Raw genomic sequence first — 16,758 nt, 5'->3', positions numbered from 1 at the left:
TTTGTATATTCAGACTCAACAATGCAATGCCAGGAGGGAGCACTGCTGCCAACCAGAAGAGGTCCAATTGTGAGCTTGCATGCTTCTGTACATGTGCAAAGGTTTGTGTGTGTTGGGATCATTTTGGCTCCAAGGCCTTTAGTCATTTGCTTTATCAGATAAAACTGCAAACATTCATTTAAACTTTGAAAATGGGTGGAAATTGTTTGAACTCCAAGGTCCTCGAGTCTACAGCTCCTTGACAATAGAACACAAGTAGATTGGTAAAGAAAGCATTGGTCGGGATACTGAGTCAGAGAATCATGTTGTGGCTTTAGAGAGGACTGGTTAAACCGTATTTGGAGCATTGTGTGCAATTCTAGTCTCCCAATAACAATAAGGATATGGAGAAATTGGAAAGGGTGCAGAAGATCTTCTAATCCGGAATGGATTATAGCTAAAATCTTCTAATCCGGAATGGATTAGAAGATCTTAGCTATATTCATAGCAAAAAGATTTGAGTATAGGAGCAGGGAGGTTCTACTGCAGTTGTACAGGGCCTTGGTGAGACCACACCTGGAGTATTGCGTACAGTTTTGGTCTCCTAATCTGAGGAAAGACATTCTTGCCATAGAGGGAGTACAGAGAAGGTTCACCAGACTGATTCCTTGGATGTCAGGACTTTAATATGAAGAAAGACTGGATAGACTTGGCTTGTACTCGCTAGAATTTAGAAGATTGAAGGGGGATCTTATAGAAACTTACAAAATTCTTAAGGGGTTGGACAGGCTAGATGCAGGAAGATTGTTCCTAATGTTGGGGAAGTCCAGAACAAGGGGTCACAGTTTAAGGATCAGGAGGAATTCTTTTAGGACCGAGATGAGAAAAATATTTTTCACACAGAGAGTGGTGAATCTCTGGAATTCTCTGCAACAGAAGGTAGTTGAGGCCAGTTCATTGGCTATATTTAAGAGGGAGTTAGATGTGGCCCTTGTGGCTAAAGGGATCAGGGGGTATGGAGAGAAGGCAGGTACAGGATACCAAGTTGGATGATCAGCCATGACCATATTGAATGGCGGTGCAGGCTCGAAGGGCTGAATGGCCTACTCCTGCACCTAGTTTCTATGTTTCTATAAAGAGAGACTGGATGAACTTGGATTGTTTTCTCTGAAACAATGGAGATTGAGGGGAAAGCTGATAGAAGTATATCAAATTATGAGAGGTATAGATGTGGGTCCGAATTCTTATACCAGGGCAAAAATGACAAATACTAGAGGGCATAGCTTCAAGAAGAAATGGGCAAAGTTTAAAGGAGATGTGCTGGACAAGAGTGGTGGAACATGCTGCCAGGGGTCGTAGTGAAGGCAGATATGATAGTGGCATTTAAGAGGCTTTTGGACAGGCAGGGAAAGGAGGTATGTGCATCAAATACAGGCAGAAAAGATTAGTTTAACTCAGCGAGGACATTGTGGGCTGAAGGGCTTTTTTCCTGTGCTCTATGTGTATCTGTATGCACATAAAGATAAGGGAGTGAAGACAATATGATGATGTAATATTGGAGTTATGCTGTCACCTGGTGGAAGACTGCAACAGTATCAGATCTCTTGATACTAAGAAAAGTGGGGAAATAGAAGATGAGACTTGAACAGCATGGGCTCTGCATTATTGCATAATTAAGTTGCTATGTGAAGTTAGCAGAGTCTGAGTCAAAGCTAATAAACACAAATGAATGCTTCTCTATTTGTATATATTTGTGCATTTTGCTCTGCAAGCAATTAAATATCAACATTTATAACATAAAGTAACAAAATTAATATGTTTGACTATTTTGGCCATTTACCCACCTCTTCGAGCTTGGGCCTTGTTGAATAGTGGGATAGAATACCAGTCACTGTATAAGCAATTGATTGTGAACCGAGTTCAAACCTAAAGAAATGAAATGAATAATAATATTTCTAAACATGCTGTCATTGTTTACACCATAGCAACGTCACAACAGGTTAACAATCAAAGTTCAAAATGAAAATTATCACCCTAACCCAGTAAATCTGTGTTATTTCATCTGAAACTCATCATGTACCCATTATGCAACAAGGTGAATTACAAAAGGCTAAAGTCAAATTATCAAGCTTAGCAGGGTAATGCTTTTAAAAGGTACACAAAAATGCTGGAGAAACTCAGCGGGTGCAGCAGCATCTATGGAGCGAAGGAAATAGGTAACGTTTCGGGCTGAAACCCTTCTTCAGACTGATAGGGGGTGGCAGGGAGAAGGAAGGAAAAAGGAGGAGGAGGAGCCTGAGGGCTGGGGGATGGGAGGAGACAGCTCGAGGGCTAAGGAAGGGGAGGAGACAGCAAGGGCTAACAAAATTGGGAGAATTCAATGTTCATGCCTGCCGGATGCAGGCTCCCCAAGCGGAATATGAGGTGCTGTTCCTCCAATTTCCGGTGTAAAATGTAAAACGGTGTAAAACCATCTGCACATGCTTTTAAAAGGTTTGCCCATAAACAAATAGAAACATCTAAATAAACCTTTCATTATTCCCAATTGATGTGCATTCAAGATGTGCAGATACTATAGTGGCATTTAAGAGATTTTTGGATATTATTATGCAGGAAATGGAGAGATATCAGAGTTGGGCTTGGCATCATGTTCAGCACAGACATTGTAGACCAAAGGGCCTGTTATTGTGCTCTTTGTGTTCTAAATAAGAAATATGTTTTTCAAAAAATCAAAAGAAGAACCTTGAAACTCCCTGACAGCGATCTGGATATCCAGGTTAAAGACAGAAGTACGTTAAGATTCTGATACTGTTTTCAAGAAAACTGTAAAGAGTCATAGAATCGTACAGCATAGAAACAGGCCCTTCGACCCAACTTGCCTATGCCGACTAACATGCCCCATCTACACTAGTCCCACCTGCCTGCATTTGGTCCATATCCTTCTAAACCTATCCTATGTACCTGTCCAAATGTATTTTAAAGCTGAGAATTGGGACAATTTCCAAGAAACATATTTCATAAAGCATCACCATAATCGTAATATAAGGGTTTTTAGCTGAAGAGTGAAAGAACATCATAAAGTGAGTAATTCTAAAATTGTAATTGTTATTAGTGATTGCCATTGGAGTTTGGACTATGACTATGTGCTTATAATTTAGATTAATGTCAGGTGTAGGACAAAATATTAAGTACTGATTTTTTTCTGTTGATAGAAGCTAATGGCAAAATGAGAAGGGGAGAATGCAGAGAGTCTATAAAGATAAATGGACAGAATAAGGTGTAAGAGTTGGGAAAGGAAAATGTGAGGTTATTCACTTTGTCAGAAACAACATAAAACCTCATTGGAATCTAGAATGATTTAATTGAGGCAGAAGTTTCCCAGTGGGATTACAGATTAGATGCCCAGAGTTTTTCTCCTCAGCCGAATGTTAAGAACTGGGTCTCATTGATTAAGTGATGTCTATATAGAACAGGGATAGGGAGACATTTCTTCATTCAGAGGTTTGTAAATTCTGGGAAATCTCTAACTCAAAAGATCATAGATGTACAGTGAGTCTGGGTTGATCCTGTGGCTTGTTCGTAATGGTGCCCGTGAGGTTATAGATGTGGTGGTGTACATTTCTGCTCACGGTTGCCCAGTATATGAGGTGTCACATTTAACTCATTTGTGTTGCCGTACAATATAATAAAGGGTGTTCTTGATGTACAGAGGGGATTCAAGATGGTTAGATGAAGTCATGCTGTCAGATGCATCTGCAATAGGTAGATAGGGAAGGATGAGGTCAAGGATTTGTCACATATTAGTTCTCTTGCTATTTGCTGCAGACCCAGACTGCCCCCTGCAAGAATATTCCAAAATTTCCATTTCTATTAAACACAAACCGATTGTTTAATTCTCCTTCCCATTCACACACTAACCTTTCTGTCCTAGATCTCCTCCATTGTCAGAGTGAGCCTAAACGCAAATTGGAGGAACAGCATCTCATATTTCGCTTGGGCAGCTTACAGCCCAGTGGAATATTGATTTCTCTAACCTCAGGTAACACCAGCATTCCCTCTCTCTCTCTATCTCTCCCCCACCCAAGTTGCACCAGCTTCTCGTTTTCACTCTACAAACAGCTAACAATGGCCTGTGTCCTGTATCATTACTTTTTTGCATATATTTCATTCATTGTTCTTTATTTTTCTACATCATCGTCTATATCTCATTTCCCTTTTCCCTAACTAGTCTGTAGAAGAGTCTTGACCCAAAACGTCACCTATTCCTTCTCTCCAAAGATGCTGCCTGTCCCACTGAGTTACTCCAGCTTTTTGTGTCTATCTTCGGTTTAAACCGGCATCTGCAGTTCCTTCCTCCTGATTTATCTAATAACGTTTTCTTAATGAATCATTCCCATAACAAGTTGGAAATTGTCATACACAATAGCACAGAGGTCACTTTCTGTGATGCAAACTTCAATGTAGATACAAGTGATTTCTGTTACAATATAAGATGTTGATTATTTCTTTACACTTTGGAGAGTTAGGAGTTGGATGACAAATATCGCAATGGCCATCCTCAGCTTTTAGCATCTTGTTAAATTGAGATTTGAGATTCCTTCTCCACATTAATAAGCTTTTTGATTGAGGAGTCATGAATTAAGGTTAGAATGGCGGCGCTGGCGGCGCTGGCTTAACAGCTGCTGCCCACCTGCAGTCCGTCTGTTTTTTTCTTTCGTTTCGTTTTGTTTTTTTGCCATGTTTTAGTTAATTTTGTTTTATTAAGTTGTGTACGTATGTGGGTGGGGTGGGAGAAACATGCTTTGGCCTCTTCCTTCGGGGGATGCGACTTTTTCTTCGGTCGTATCCCCCGTCTCCGTCTGCGCCGAGGCCTAATAGCGGAGTTGGCGGCAACGGAGCTGTAGCAGCGGCAGTAGCGGCGGAGACCTGACTCGGCCTTTGAACTGTGGCGAGGCAGCGACCACCCGCGGAGTTTGAACGGCGCAGAGGGAGAACAAAGAGGGAAGAGCCAGAGACTTTAAGATTTTGCCTTCCACCACAGTGAGGAGGTGTTTGGTGAACTCACTGTGGTGGATGTTAAATTTGTGTTGACTATGTGTTTTGTCATTTTTTTGTAAATTATATGTATAACTGCAGGGAAACAGAATTTCGTTCAGACCGAAAGGTCTGAATGACAATAAACGAATCTAATCTAATCTAATCTAAAAGAATGTCGCTCCCCTAAAGGTTGAAATATCTTCTTATGTTCCAAGGATTAGCCAAAAGAACATTATCAAACTTACCTTTTCTCTCAGCAACAAGGCAGGTGCTTGTATCAGATTGCATCAGCAGAAAAATGTTTCACATTTTTGTGAATAAAGCGCCAAATTCTCTCATTAACTAATAAAGGTTGTATGATGATACTTACTTTTCAACCAGTTTGTCCCAATTTTTCTTTAAAAAGTCCCAAGCAATATTATGTCCTTTTGGGTTTCTGCTCACCAAAATAATGATGTATGGCAGGTCTTGTGTTTTGAGAATATCACCTTCCAAACTTTGATCCAATAACCTAAATGTAAAACAAGGGTCATGGTGAATTGAGATACCAATATATGTTTATGAAGTGATTGATGCCAAAATAATGGAACTCTTTCTACTAGACTCTTCCAATTAACAAACAAGATTGCAGAAATTACTTTAGCAAAGGGACATTTATGCCCACACATGCATTTTCAATTAATGTTGGTTACCCCATGTAAATGAATGAATACACAAGCCATCCCATGTTTAAAATTGAGGAGCTAGATGCAAAGTAGATCTGGCCTTTCAGCATTGTACATTTATGCTCAGTCTCTGAAAGTAAAACTGGAGATTTAATGCAATGGCATCTGATCTCCACCTCATTCTCAAATTCTGTGGTACATTCTGTGGCAAGCTGATCCACTTTGTGGAACTGCCATCTAAAATCAGAACTCCTCTAGCCCATTCCCTCTGCTGCATTGTATTATGACTATGTTATCTTAATCTACACAATGGAATGGTTCCCTACTGCTGATAACTGCTCGTTCACACAATGAGTTTAATTCTAAATTAACCATCAATGTTTATTCCAGATGTCGGTCTATTGTTCATAAATCTGACAATTAATGCCAAATGACTGACATAAGGGAACTTCCATTATAACCTCGATTTTATTGCTAAATTAACCCTAACCCTAACAACTAAATATTTATATTCTTAGTTGCAAATACCAAACCGTTAACAAATTATTATCAGACAATTTCCAAGTTGTTACCAATTTCCAACGTTAATTAATATTCTGCATTGTGATGGAGGTGAAAGTGATAAATATTATCTAATTTATTTGATGGTGGGGAATTTAAGGTGCCAATTTTGGGCCTTATTAATCCTTCTTTAACAAGAAGTTAAGGTGAAAGGCCAACAGCACATGTTCCATGCTTCCATTGACAATTCGGGCAGTGATCACTATATTCTTATAGAAACATAGAAACATAGAAATTAGGTGCAGGAGTAGGCCATTCGGCCCTTCGAGCCTGCACCGCCATTCAATATGATCATGGCTGATCATCCAACTCAGTATCCCGTACCTGCCTTCTCTCCATACCCCCTGATCCCCTTGGCCACAAGGGCCACATCTAACTCCCTCTTAAATATAGCCAATGAACTGGCCTCAACTACCCTCTGTGGCAGAAAGTTCCAGAGATTCACCACTCTCTGTGTGAAAAAAGTTCTTCTCATCTCGGTTTTAAAGGATTTCCCCCTTATCCTTAAGCTGTGACCCCCTGTTCTGGACTTCCCCAACATCGGGAACAATCTTCTTGCATCTAGCCTGTCCAACCCCTTAAGAATTTTGTAAGTTTCTATAAGATCCCCTCTCAATCTCCTAAATTCTAGAGAGTATAAACCAAGGTTTATAGCCTCATCATGAAGGGCACAGATTTACCAGGCCTCTTCTTTCATTATTTGATTAATCACAGTCCCTGGTTTAGTGAATCACATTTACACCTACCAGCAACAATGACAAATACATGATCCAAAGTTTCCATTAAAAAATAATATTTGGGACCCTCACACTAGCAAGCATAATGAAGTCACTAACACCCTCATGGCTGATGTCTGCAATCAAGTCCACTATCCCAATGTTTGGCTGCTCATGCACCCAAAGCCCTGTTGATCTCCAGCAGCCACTCTGGGAAAATCACCTATTGTGGCTGAGCAATTCCATTCACGTTCCCACTCAGTACTTTGATCTCATTTTACTGCTAATTACTTGTTTTTCTACCAGTCAATGAGACTGTTTTTTTCCTTTCAATAGTTACCCCCCAAAAAAGACAACTATCATCTTTAGTGGAGAAAAAAAGAATTGTAGATGCTGGTAAATACACAAAAACGTGTTCTCCTGAGATGCTTCCTAACCTGCTGATTTACTCCAGTACTTTATGTCCTTTTAAAGCAGTGGAGCGTCAACTTTGAGTGAACAAAAGACAACTCACCAAGAGAGTCACATTGTTTTACATAGATAGATGTTACAGAATCCTCCTCACTCCCACATACAGATTTTTTGATAAAAGTAATGCTTGCCCAAGGAATTTACAAGATTCACTCTGCCACGATATTTCAGAGAAAGCCCATAGGAGTTGATTATGGCAGATTTAGGTAATTTCCCACAGAAAAAAATGTATTTGGTGCATAATGCAATTTACCACTGAAGGTTTTCTGTATTGTTGCTGATTGTTAAGGCAGTCTTAATTTTGCTCTTCTCTGAACTGAAGAGAGAATATCTATATTTCTCAAACAGGAAATCCCATCCTTCTTGTGTCTGGGCTCCAACTGCATAGATTGCTGTTGCAACATCGGTGGGTAAACTGTCAACAAAGAGAAAGAGCTATATTTACCAACTTTAAACTCCATTAAAAAATCACATAAAACCCATAAGTGGTGTAAAAATTAAAAGGCTAAACAGTATCTGTGGAAGGAGCTGATAAATTAATGGGATACATTTGCACCTTCTCTGCAGACACACCATCTGGTGCAATAGATTGCTTATTGAAAAATCAAAAGTGGTTCACCAGTATTCTGTTTATTAAAGCTGGAATATTCCAATTATAGATTCAATGTATTAAAGTCAGTCGGAATAACTGAACTGCCAGGACAAGTTAAGTATATCCTGGAAGAAGATGAAATCAGATTAAACAGGATTAGTAAATATGATATACAAATGCTTGATTATCTAGCGAAAGTGTTAAGAGAGATTTCAGCACATAACAACATCAGTAACAGGTTTTGAAGGGTATGACAGAGTATTTTCTGGGAGAGATTTATCCTCGGCAAAGCAAACAGCCTTTTGTGGCCAAACTGCAAGGTCTTCCTGTTGCCAGCGGTTTTGATAAATGTGTCAAAACTGAATTAGAGAATAGAGTTCTGCAAATTCAGACAAAGCTAAACTAATGTAAGTGCTATTTCTCGCTGCCAATTTTCAGTGAAAGGTTCAAAATAAATTGGAGCACCAGCTAGAAGGTTGCAGGCAGGAGCAGTGGTCAACTAACAGGGGAGGTTCTATAGAACAAAAATGAAAGGAGTGAAGTAATGGCAGCAAAGAGGGGTTGCTGCAAATAAGCCAATAGATTGTTTCCTGTTCAAGGCTGAAGGGAAGCAAAGCAAGTGCCACTTTCTGAAAGGTTTAGTCAGTCTCAAAGATCAAATTAAAGGACTGCAACTAGAAACATAGAAACATAGAAATTAGGTGCAGGAGTAGGCCATTCGGCCCTTCGAGCCTGCACCGCCATTCAATATGATCATGACTGATCATCCAACTCAGTATCCTGTACCTGCCTTCTCTCCATACCCTCTGATCCCCTTAGCCACAAGGGCCACATCTAACTCCCTCTTAAACTAAGATCATTTGTCAAGCCTTGTCAACCATGACACGTAATATTAGATATTCCAATGCTGCTATACACTAAAATAATTGTTAAAATAAAGCTGTAACAGTGCACTGAGTCTTTAGTAACTATTTTGATTGTAATCTTGTATTGTCTTTCCACTGACTGGTTAGCACACAACAAAAGCTTTTCACTGTACTTCAGTACACGAGACAATAAACTAAACTCAAATTAACGCAAGACTTCAGGCTTTTACCACTCCTAAAACGATGTCAGATTGAATTTTGTGGAGTGCTTTAACACATCGGTCTACCAAATGCAGGTCTCTGCAGCCACCTTTGAACAAGTCCATGATTATTTTCCTATGTGTCTCAGGTTTTCCTTGAAAGTGAATTTTGCAAATGTAACCATCTGACAAACTCCAGATCAGACTAAAGCTCCAACCACCACCTCCATTATGTCAAGGCTCCATCATATTTACTGATTTAGCAATGCTCTGGTCAGTCTCCTTCACTTCTGTACATTCTGGGTTAAGGACATGTACAACCATCTGTTGACTCCAAGCACATACGCTTTAACATCCCAATACTAGGGGAAAACATGTGTACAGAAACTTTTACAACTCTGTTCTCTCTGAATTAATTAATCTACTATAGTATTTGTAAATGTGGAACAGGACATACTTGAGGAAAATAACGCTGTTGGAGATATATAAGATGTTGAGTTACAGGTTTGATTCTCCGAGGAGGAAAATATCAGTTTGTTCCTTCCCTCATCTTTGGATCAGCTTTTAGCACATAACAGAAAATACAATCTCATTCCAATGTTTGCAGTGTCTGTTAAATTCAGTTAATTTATGTGGCGTAATGTAGTTACTATCAGCTGTCATTTTGAACCAACCTCAAAGTGCCATTGGAATCCTTCCATTTCCGGAAATATTCCTCTGCTTTGACAACACAGGGCTGGTACTTGCGAACACAGGCAAATAGCAGTAGTGAGCTACGTAGCAACCGTTCCGAAATGGAACCATCATCGTTCCATGATTGCTGATCAATCAGGTTCTTAAATAAATCAACTATGTATGCCTGGAATGAAATTAGAAAATAAAACATTTGATGATTCAATGTTTTGAACATGGAGATTACCACTGCTGTGTGCATCAAGTGTGATGCTGAACTGTAAAACAAGAACACTTCTTGGATCTGTCTTAAGAGTGCATTTACTCCTGTGGTATTAAGCCTATGACTGTTCTTAAGAGCACTTGCTCGTCATCACATTAAACTGAAATATGTTTAAACTTAGATTCAATGCAAAAATAAATAAAAATGGGAGGAAATCACCGGCAACCAAAACTGGAATAACATTTTGGACATTCTGGTGCAACTGACAGAGACATTTTTTTTTTTATGTAGCTAACTTGCCTCACAGCCAACATAACTGATAGTTAGAAACCAACCAACTAACAAATCCAGGTGAAGTTGGAAATCAGAGGAAGTTTCAGAGCCTGGGTAGAGGAGCTGGAAACGGAAGAATCTGAACATGGGGTTTGGGAAGAGCTGAGCACACTGAGTTGGAGGAAACTATCCAATTCCTCCGAGGCCAAAGGTAATGCTAGTATATGCATAACTCAGAGACCCATTCCGTATCAACATTTCTGCATGAGAGCTTTCCCAAAGCCTCAAATAACTGGTTGTCATGGATTAAAAATGAAGAAATATATTGCACCCTTACAGCTTCTGTGACAAATCTACAACCTCAAGCTACATGGTATACATAAATCCATTTATAAGATTCTGCAGGGGAATGAAGTATCATTTCATAGTTCTACTTCACAATCACAATAATACTTTATTCGCCAAGTATGTTTTGCAACATATGAGGAATTTAATTTGCCAAGTCAATCATACAAATAAAAGCAAAGGAACAAACAAAACACATTGTAACATAACCATCTACCACAGTGACAATCTGTAGCACGTTAGATTCAGATTCAGATTCAATTTCAGATTCAATTTAATTGTCATTGTCAGTGTACAGTACAGAGACAACGAAATGCATTAGACAACGAAATGCATTACCAACCAACCTCACTATAATTTAATCCTACCTTCATTTTAGTTTCAACCTCCACCATTTCCCTCTTCTCCATAAGCTTATAGATGGGTATGAGCTCATTCATGCCTTGGAAGACTGGCATGGTGCTGATTTCATTCCTCAGATACAATGTCAAGGCAAGGGCTTTGTCAAGTGGGAGCTTCCCTATACTGATGAACACAGAAGATCATAATTTACTAAACTGTATCCATTTTAACGCAGTGTATATCATTGTAATGAAATAGTGTAAAGCAATAATTTTACAGATACAAATCTGCTGCTAATAGAGGCAATAAATACCATTTATAACTAGGCTTGACAGAATTTCACTTATTTAATAATTTTGATAAAATATATTATAAACGTATTTATTTTTATATTCATCAGTGTGAACCTTCAGGATTGCAAAAGTCAGGGGTACATTAATAAATTATAAAGAACCACAAAGGTTTTTCAAATTACCTGTTAGAAAATAAAATGAGCACAAAATCAAGTCATATCTGCTAATTCGTAGTTCATTTCGTAGCAACATTACATTTGGAGAAAAAAATGAAGTACAAGTTATCTTAGGCTTTCTTATTTCAGTTATTGTACTGCAAACATTATTCGATAAAAATGTTTTTCATTGATTTATGAGTCCAAGACATTGCTAATATTTTCCAATAAAGAGAATCTTGCCAAGCCAGAGTAAAAGACAAGTTTTTTATTTTTTATTTATTGATAAATACGAAAGCAGGCCCAACTTGTCCATGCCGATCAAGATGCCCCATGTAAACTTGTCCCATTTGGCCACATTTGGCCCATAGCTCTCTTAATCTTTCCTCTCCCTGTCATTAAAATGTTGTTAATCTACTTGCCTGTCTTTGGCAGCTTTCTCAACATACGCAGCACACTTTATGAAATAGTTGCCGCTCTGGTTCCCATTAAATCTTCCCCACTCACTCAAAACCTATACTCTGTATCTCTGATTCTTCTACTCATTGAACAAGACTGTGCATTCACCCTATCCATTCCCCTCATGACTTCATAAACCTTGTTAACATCACCCCTCATTGAAAGTAGGCATGCAGGTGCAGCAGGCAGTGAAGAAAGCGAATGGTATGTTAGCATTCATAGCAAAAGGATTTGAGTATAAGAGCAGGGAGGTTCTACTGCAGTTGTACAGGGTCTTGGTGAGACCACACCTGGAGTATTGCGTACAGTTTTGGTCTCCTAATCTGAGGAAAGACATTCTTGCCATAGAGGGAGTACAGAGAAGGGTCACCAGACTGATTCCTGGGATGTCAGGACTGTCTTATGAAGAAAGACTGGATAGACTCGGTTTGTACTCGCTAGAATTTAGAAGATTGAGGGGGGATCTTACAGAAACTTACAAAATTCTTAAGGGGTTGGACAGGCTAGATGCAGGAAGATTGTTCCCGATGTTGGGGAAGTCCAGAACAAGGGGTCACAGCTTAAGGATAAGGGGGAAATCTTTTAGGACTCTGATGTGAAAAAAAAAATTCCCACAGAGAGTGGTGAATCTCTGGAATTCTCTGCCACAGAGGGTAGTTGAGGCCAGTTCACTGGCTATATTTAAGAGGGAGTTAGATGTGGCCCTTGTGGCTAAGGGGATCAGGGGGTATGGAGAGAAGGCAGGTACGGGATACTGAGTTGGATGATCAGCCATGATCATATTGAATGGCGGTGCAGGCTTGAAGGGCCGAATGGCCTACTCCTGCACTTATTTTCTATGTTTCTATGTCTCCTGCCATCCAAGGAATACATTTCTAACATGCTTAACCTCTCCCTATAGTTCAGGCCCATGGTCCTGATAATATCCTTGTAAATCTCTACACTTTTTCCAACATAACAGCATCTTTCCTCAAGCAGGATGACCAAAACTGAACACAACACTCTAAATATGGCCACTGCTCTGCAACATTCCCCTGGGCCCACCCTTCATGTTAAAAGTCCTGCCCTCGTTTGACTTTCCAAAAATGCCCCACACTTATCCAAATTAAAAAATCCATTAGCCATTCCTTGCCCACTTGCCCAGGTGATTAAGAACCTGCTGTAATTCTTGATACTCATCTTCTCTGTCTTCCATGCCACCTATTTTTGCGTCATCTACAAACTTGTTAATTGTGCTGTATATTCTCATCCAAATGGGTGTCAGAGGTTATGGTGAGAAGGCAGGAGGATGGGGTTAGGAGGGAGAGATAGATCAACCATGATCGGACAATGACGGAGTATTCATGATGGACCGAATGGCCTAATGCTACTACTATCACTTATGACCTTATATAATGACAAACCGCAATGGACACAGCACTGATCCCTGAGGCACACCTCAAGTCACAGGCCTCCAGTCCGATAAAACAACCATCTACCACCACACTGCTTTTGACCATGAAGCCTATTCTGTACCCAGTTAGCTCGTTCATCCTTGATCCCATGTGACCCAATCTAAAGAGCAGCGTACATTGCAGAATCTTATCAAAGGCCTTGCTGGTCCATATAGACTGCATCTACAGTCCTAGCCTCCTCAGCCTTCTTGTTTAGTTATACAAAAACTCAATCAAATTCATGAGACATGATCTCCCATACATAATACCATGTTGACTATCCCGAATCAAGCCTCTCTTTCCAAATGCACGAATATCTTATCATTCAGAATCCTTTCCAGTAACTTTCCTACTACATACGTTAGGTGTATTGGTCAATAGTTCTCAGTTGTTTCTTTGCAGCCCTTCTTGAAAAGAGCAAAATCATCAGCCACCTTGATTTTGAACCACATATATCCCAGGCAAGACTCCTGCAATTTTATCACTACTTTCCTGAAGTGTTCTTGATTGCACCTGACCAGACCCAGGGGAATTATCTACCTTGACACATTTTTGGACATGCAACACTTCCTGGACTGTAACACTGACTGTCTTCATTACAGCATCATTAACTTTCTCAGGTTTCACAGTCGTCTTTCTACGCAGGAATAACAGAGGAGAAATAATCATGGAGGTCCTTGCCCATCTCCTGTGGTTCTGCGTTTTGATTTCTGAGGAGCCCTGTTTACTCTCCCTACTTACCCTTTCCCCCTTAATATAGGGGCAAAATCTCACTGACTTCTCCTTAATCATATCTCCCAGAGCTATCTCATGTCCCATTTTTTTTCTTGCTCCCCAATCTCCTATACTCCCCCAAGGATACATTTGACTTTTGTAATAACCCATGCACATGGGAACCAGATCTCCGTTAACATCCAGTAGTTCCAGTTTAATATCATTTTAAATTACTTTTATTTAAAATAAATAGGCCCACTTGCCCACATTGATGTTGATTTCCTACAGTTTTGACAATCCACTGTAAACTCTTTTTATTGCCTTTTCATTTAAACTAGTTATGTTATCTCTGGAACTCTCTGCTACAGAAGGTAGTTGAGGCCAGTTCATTGGCTATATTTAAGAGGGAGTTAGATGTGGCCCTTGTGTATAAGGGGATCAGGGGGTATGGAGAGAAGGCAGGTACGGGATACTGAGTTGGATGATCAGCTATGATCATATTGAATGGCGGTGAAGGCTCGAAGGGCCGAATGGCCTACTCCTGCACCTATTTTCTGTGTTTCTATGTTATAATTTTTTGTAACATTAAAATATATAGCTTTCTATCCAATTATAAAACTGTGAATGAATGACAGATCCAGATGTAACAAAATTATGCCATTAAGAAAATCTAATCGAAAATGATAGAAATGCTAAAAACTGCTTTAATAATGCTGAGGAACATATGGAGATCAGCTCAAGAGGTTTTTTTTTTTACCTCACAAGCTGAAAGACATTGTTGATAAGGTTTGCTCGGTCGTTACTACTGAGGAATGTGTGGTTTTCCCTCAGTAGTTTGATTAATGCATCCCATCCGTCATTTTCATAATGCACAATGTAATAGCCATTCATGTCCACATTGAACTTTATCCAGCTCACTTCCTCTGAGAGCATGATAAAATCTGAAAGAAAGCAAATCAAAACCCATGAAACCATCTGAAAGAACCTTTCAGAACCAGCGGTCACAGTTTAAGAATAAGGGGGAGGCCATCTAGGACTGAGATGAGGAAAAACTTTTTCACCCAGAGAGTTGTGAATCTGTGGAATTCTCTGCCATAGAAGGTAGTAGAGGCCAATTCACTGGATGTTCTCAAGAGAGGGTTGGATTTAGTTCTTAGGGCTAAAGTAATCAAGGGATATCGGGGGGGAAAAAGCAGGAACGGGGTACTGATTTTAGATGATCAGCCATGATCATATTAAACGGCAGTGCTGGTTTGAAGGGCCTACTCCTGCACCTATTTTCTATGTTAACATTAGCATTTTTCATGAAATATTGCTAATTTTGCGAATGTATAAGCCACATTGTCCACATTTCAATGCGAGAAAAGTCATGGCATCTGCACCAAATTTCTCCATTCTCTCATATGCAAGACAAATCACTCTCACGTTGTATCAATTGTTTCCTCCAGTAATGATTGGCTGGTTACACAAAAAAGCTGGAGAAACTCAGCGGGTGCAGCAGCATCTATGGAGCGAAGGAAATAGGCAACGTTTCGGGCCGAAACCCTTCTTCAGATTGATTGGCTGGGTTCACTCCTGGGGCTGTTGCAATCGTAGGGCTTCAACCAATGAATAAAAGTTTGGTTGCAGCTTTACAAAGCTGTTAATCCCTAATGTAGATCAGTCTTGATTGGAAGGCCCTCCTTTTGACTCTCAGCGGTCGATTTTGAAACAGCATTCCAATTCCTTGACTTTGGCAAAAACAACTTCTGGTAGTTGTTGATACGGTGGCTTTGCAATGTCAAAAAAAATAAAAATTTGCAAACAATTTTATTTTACTCTTCAGTTGATGGTACTACCATAGCTTAATCTTGAACAATGTCCAAATAACATATTTTTATGAAAACAAAATTGGTGAGTTGTTGCCTGGTCGCCAGGATAGCACTGCATTCATAGCAGCGTGGGATATTTATAACAAGGTACCAACATATTTACCTTTTTTAGTCTTCATCAGATGTCTCTGGATGATGTTAGAGTTGCTTGTGATGTAAGTTAGTGGGATGTGCCACAAATAACTAAAACGGAAAACACAGCCAGGACATGAATGCTTATGGATTACTTTAAAGCTGTATCGAGTGAGTGGCAAGGAATGGAATACCCGAATGAATGCTAATATTAAACAGATCAAAAATAAATTACATAATTCTATTCATTAATATTAAAAACAAAAGTCCACTATAGTCCTACGCAACCAATGAATTAAAAAAAATAGATCAAAACAGTTCCATCAAAGGTGAAGAGACAGGTGTTATACTGAAAGAGTTAGTTATTAATTGATTGTTGTCATATTTAAGCTTTCCTGTTGTAAAAGGCCAATTGTAATGCATGATGGGATTTGGACAACTTCCATTGTGACAAGGGTTTTTTTAACTTAAGGTGAAAAGTTCGCAGCTCTCTTGCAAGGTTTTTTATGTAAGTTGAAGAGGTTAATCAGATAAGAAGGGGCCCAGAGGATTCCATTGGGGTGACTGGCTTTTGGCAAAGAGTGAAAAACAACTCCATATTTGGAGGTGGATGATGGTTTTTGTACATTACATCATGCATTTGATTTTATTTCAGTACGTATATAAACTCGCGTGTTCTGGTATTTCTTTGTGTGTGCTGCTGGAGATTCAGATGTGAGAAACTGTTGCCTCTGAGTCTCTCAGTTCACACCCGTCAGACGTTAAATTAAAGTTTTGTATGGTCTTATGAATTTATACTTTGTCTATCTTTTTAAGTGA

At 39.4% G+C, this 16,758-nt stretch overlaps 1 protein-coding gene across 2 annotated transcripts in view; it reads right to left on the bottom strand.

The window, feature by feature from the left end:
* The window catches only part of LOC129695874 (endoplasmic reticulum aminopeptidase 1-like), a 57,480-nt gene that overhangs the window by 2,323 nt on the left and 38,399 nt on the right, over positions 1–16,758 (bottom strand). For both annotated transcript variants that reach the window (XM_055633289.1, XM_055633290.1), the window contains 7 exons: positions 15,971–16,050; positions 14,754–14,937; positions 10,969–11,125; positions 9,762–9,946; positions 7,683–7,844; positions 5,387–5,527; positions 1,824–1,905 (listed from right to left, as the gene is read on the bottom strand). In XM_055633289.1, the coding sequence (XP_055489264.1) occupies positions 1,824–1,905; positions 5,387–5,527; positions 7,683–7,844; positions 9,762–9,946; positions 10,969–11,125; positions 14,754–14,937; positions 15,971–16,050 (991 nt within the window). The remainder of the gene's footprint in view (positions 1–1,823; positions 1,906–5,386; positions 5,528–7,682; positions 7,845–9,761; positions 9,947–10,968; positions 11,126–14,753; positions 14,938–15,970; positions 16,051–16,758) is intronic.

Source organism: Leucoraja erinacea, chromosome 3, assembly GCF_028641065.1.
Source record: "Leucoraja erinacea ecotype New England chromosome 3, Leri_hhj_1, whole genome shotgun sequence".
In the NCBI taxonomy this organism is placed as follows: domain Eukaryota; kingdom Metazoa; phylum Chordata; class Chondrichthyes; order Rajiformes; family Rajidae; genus Leucoraja; species Leucoraja erinaceus.
This window is presented reverse-complemented; position numbering and strand designations above follow the sequence as displayed.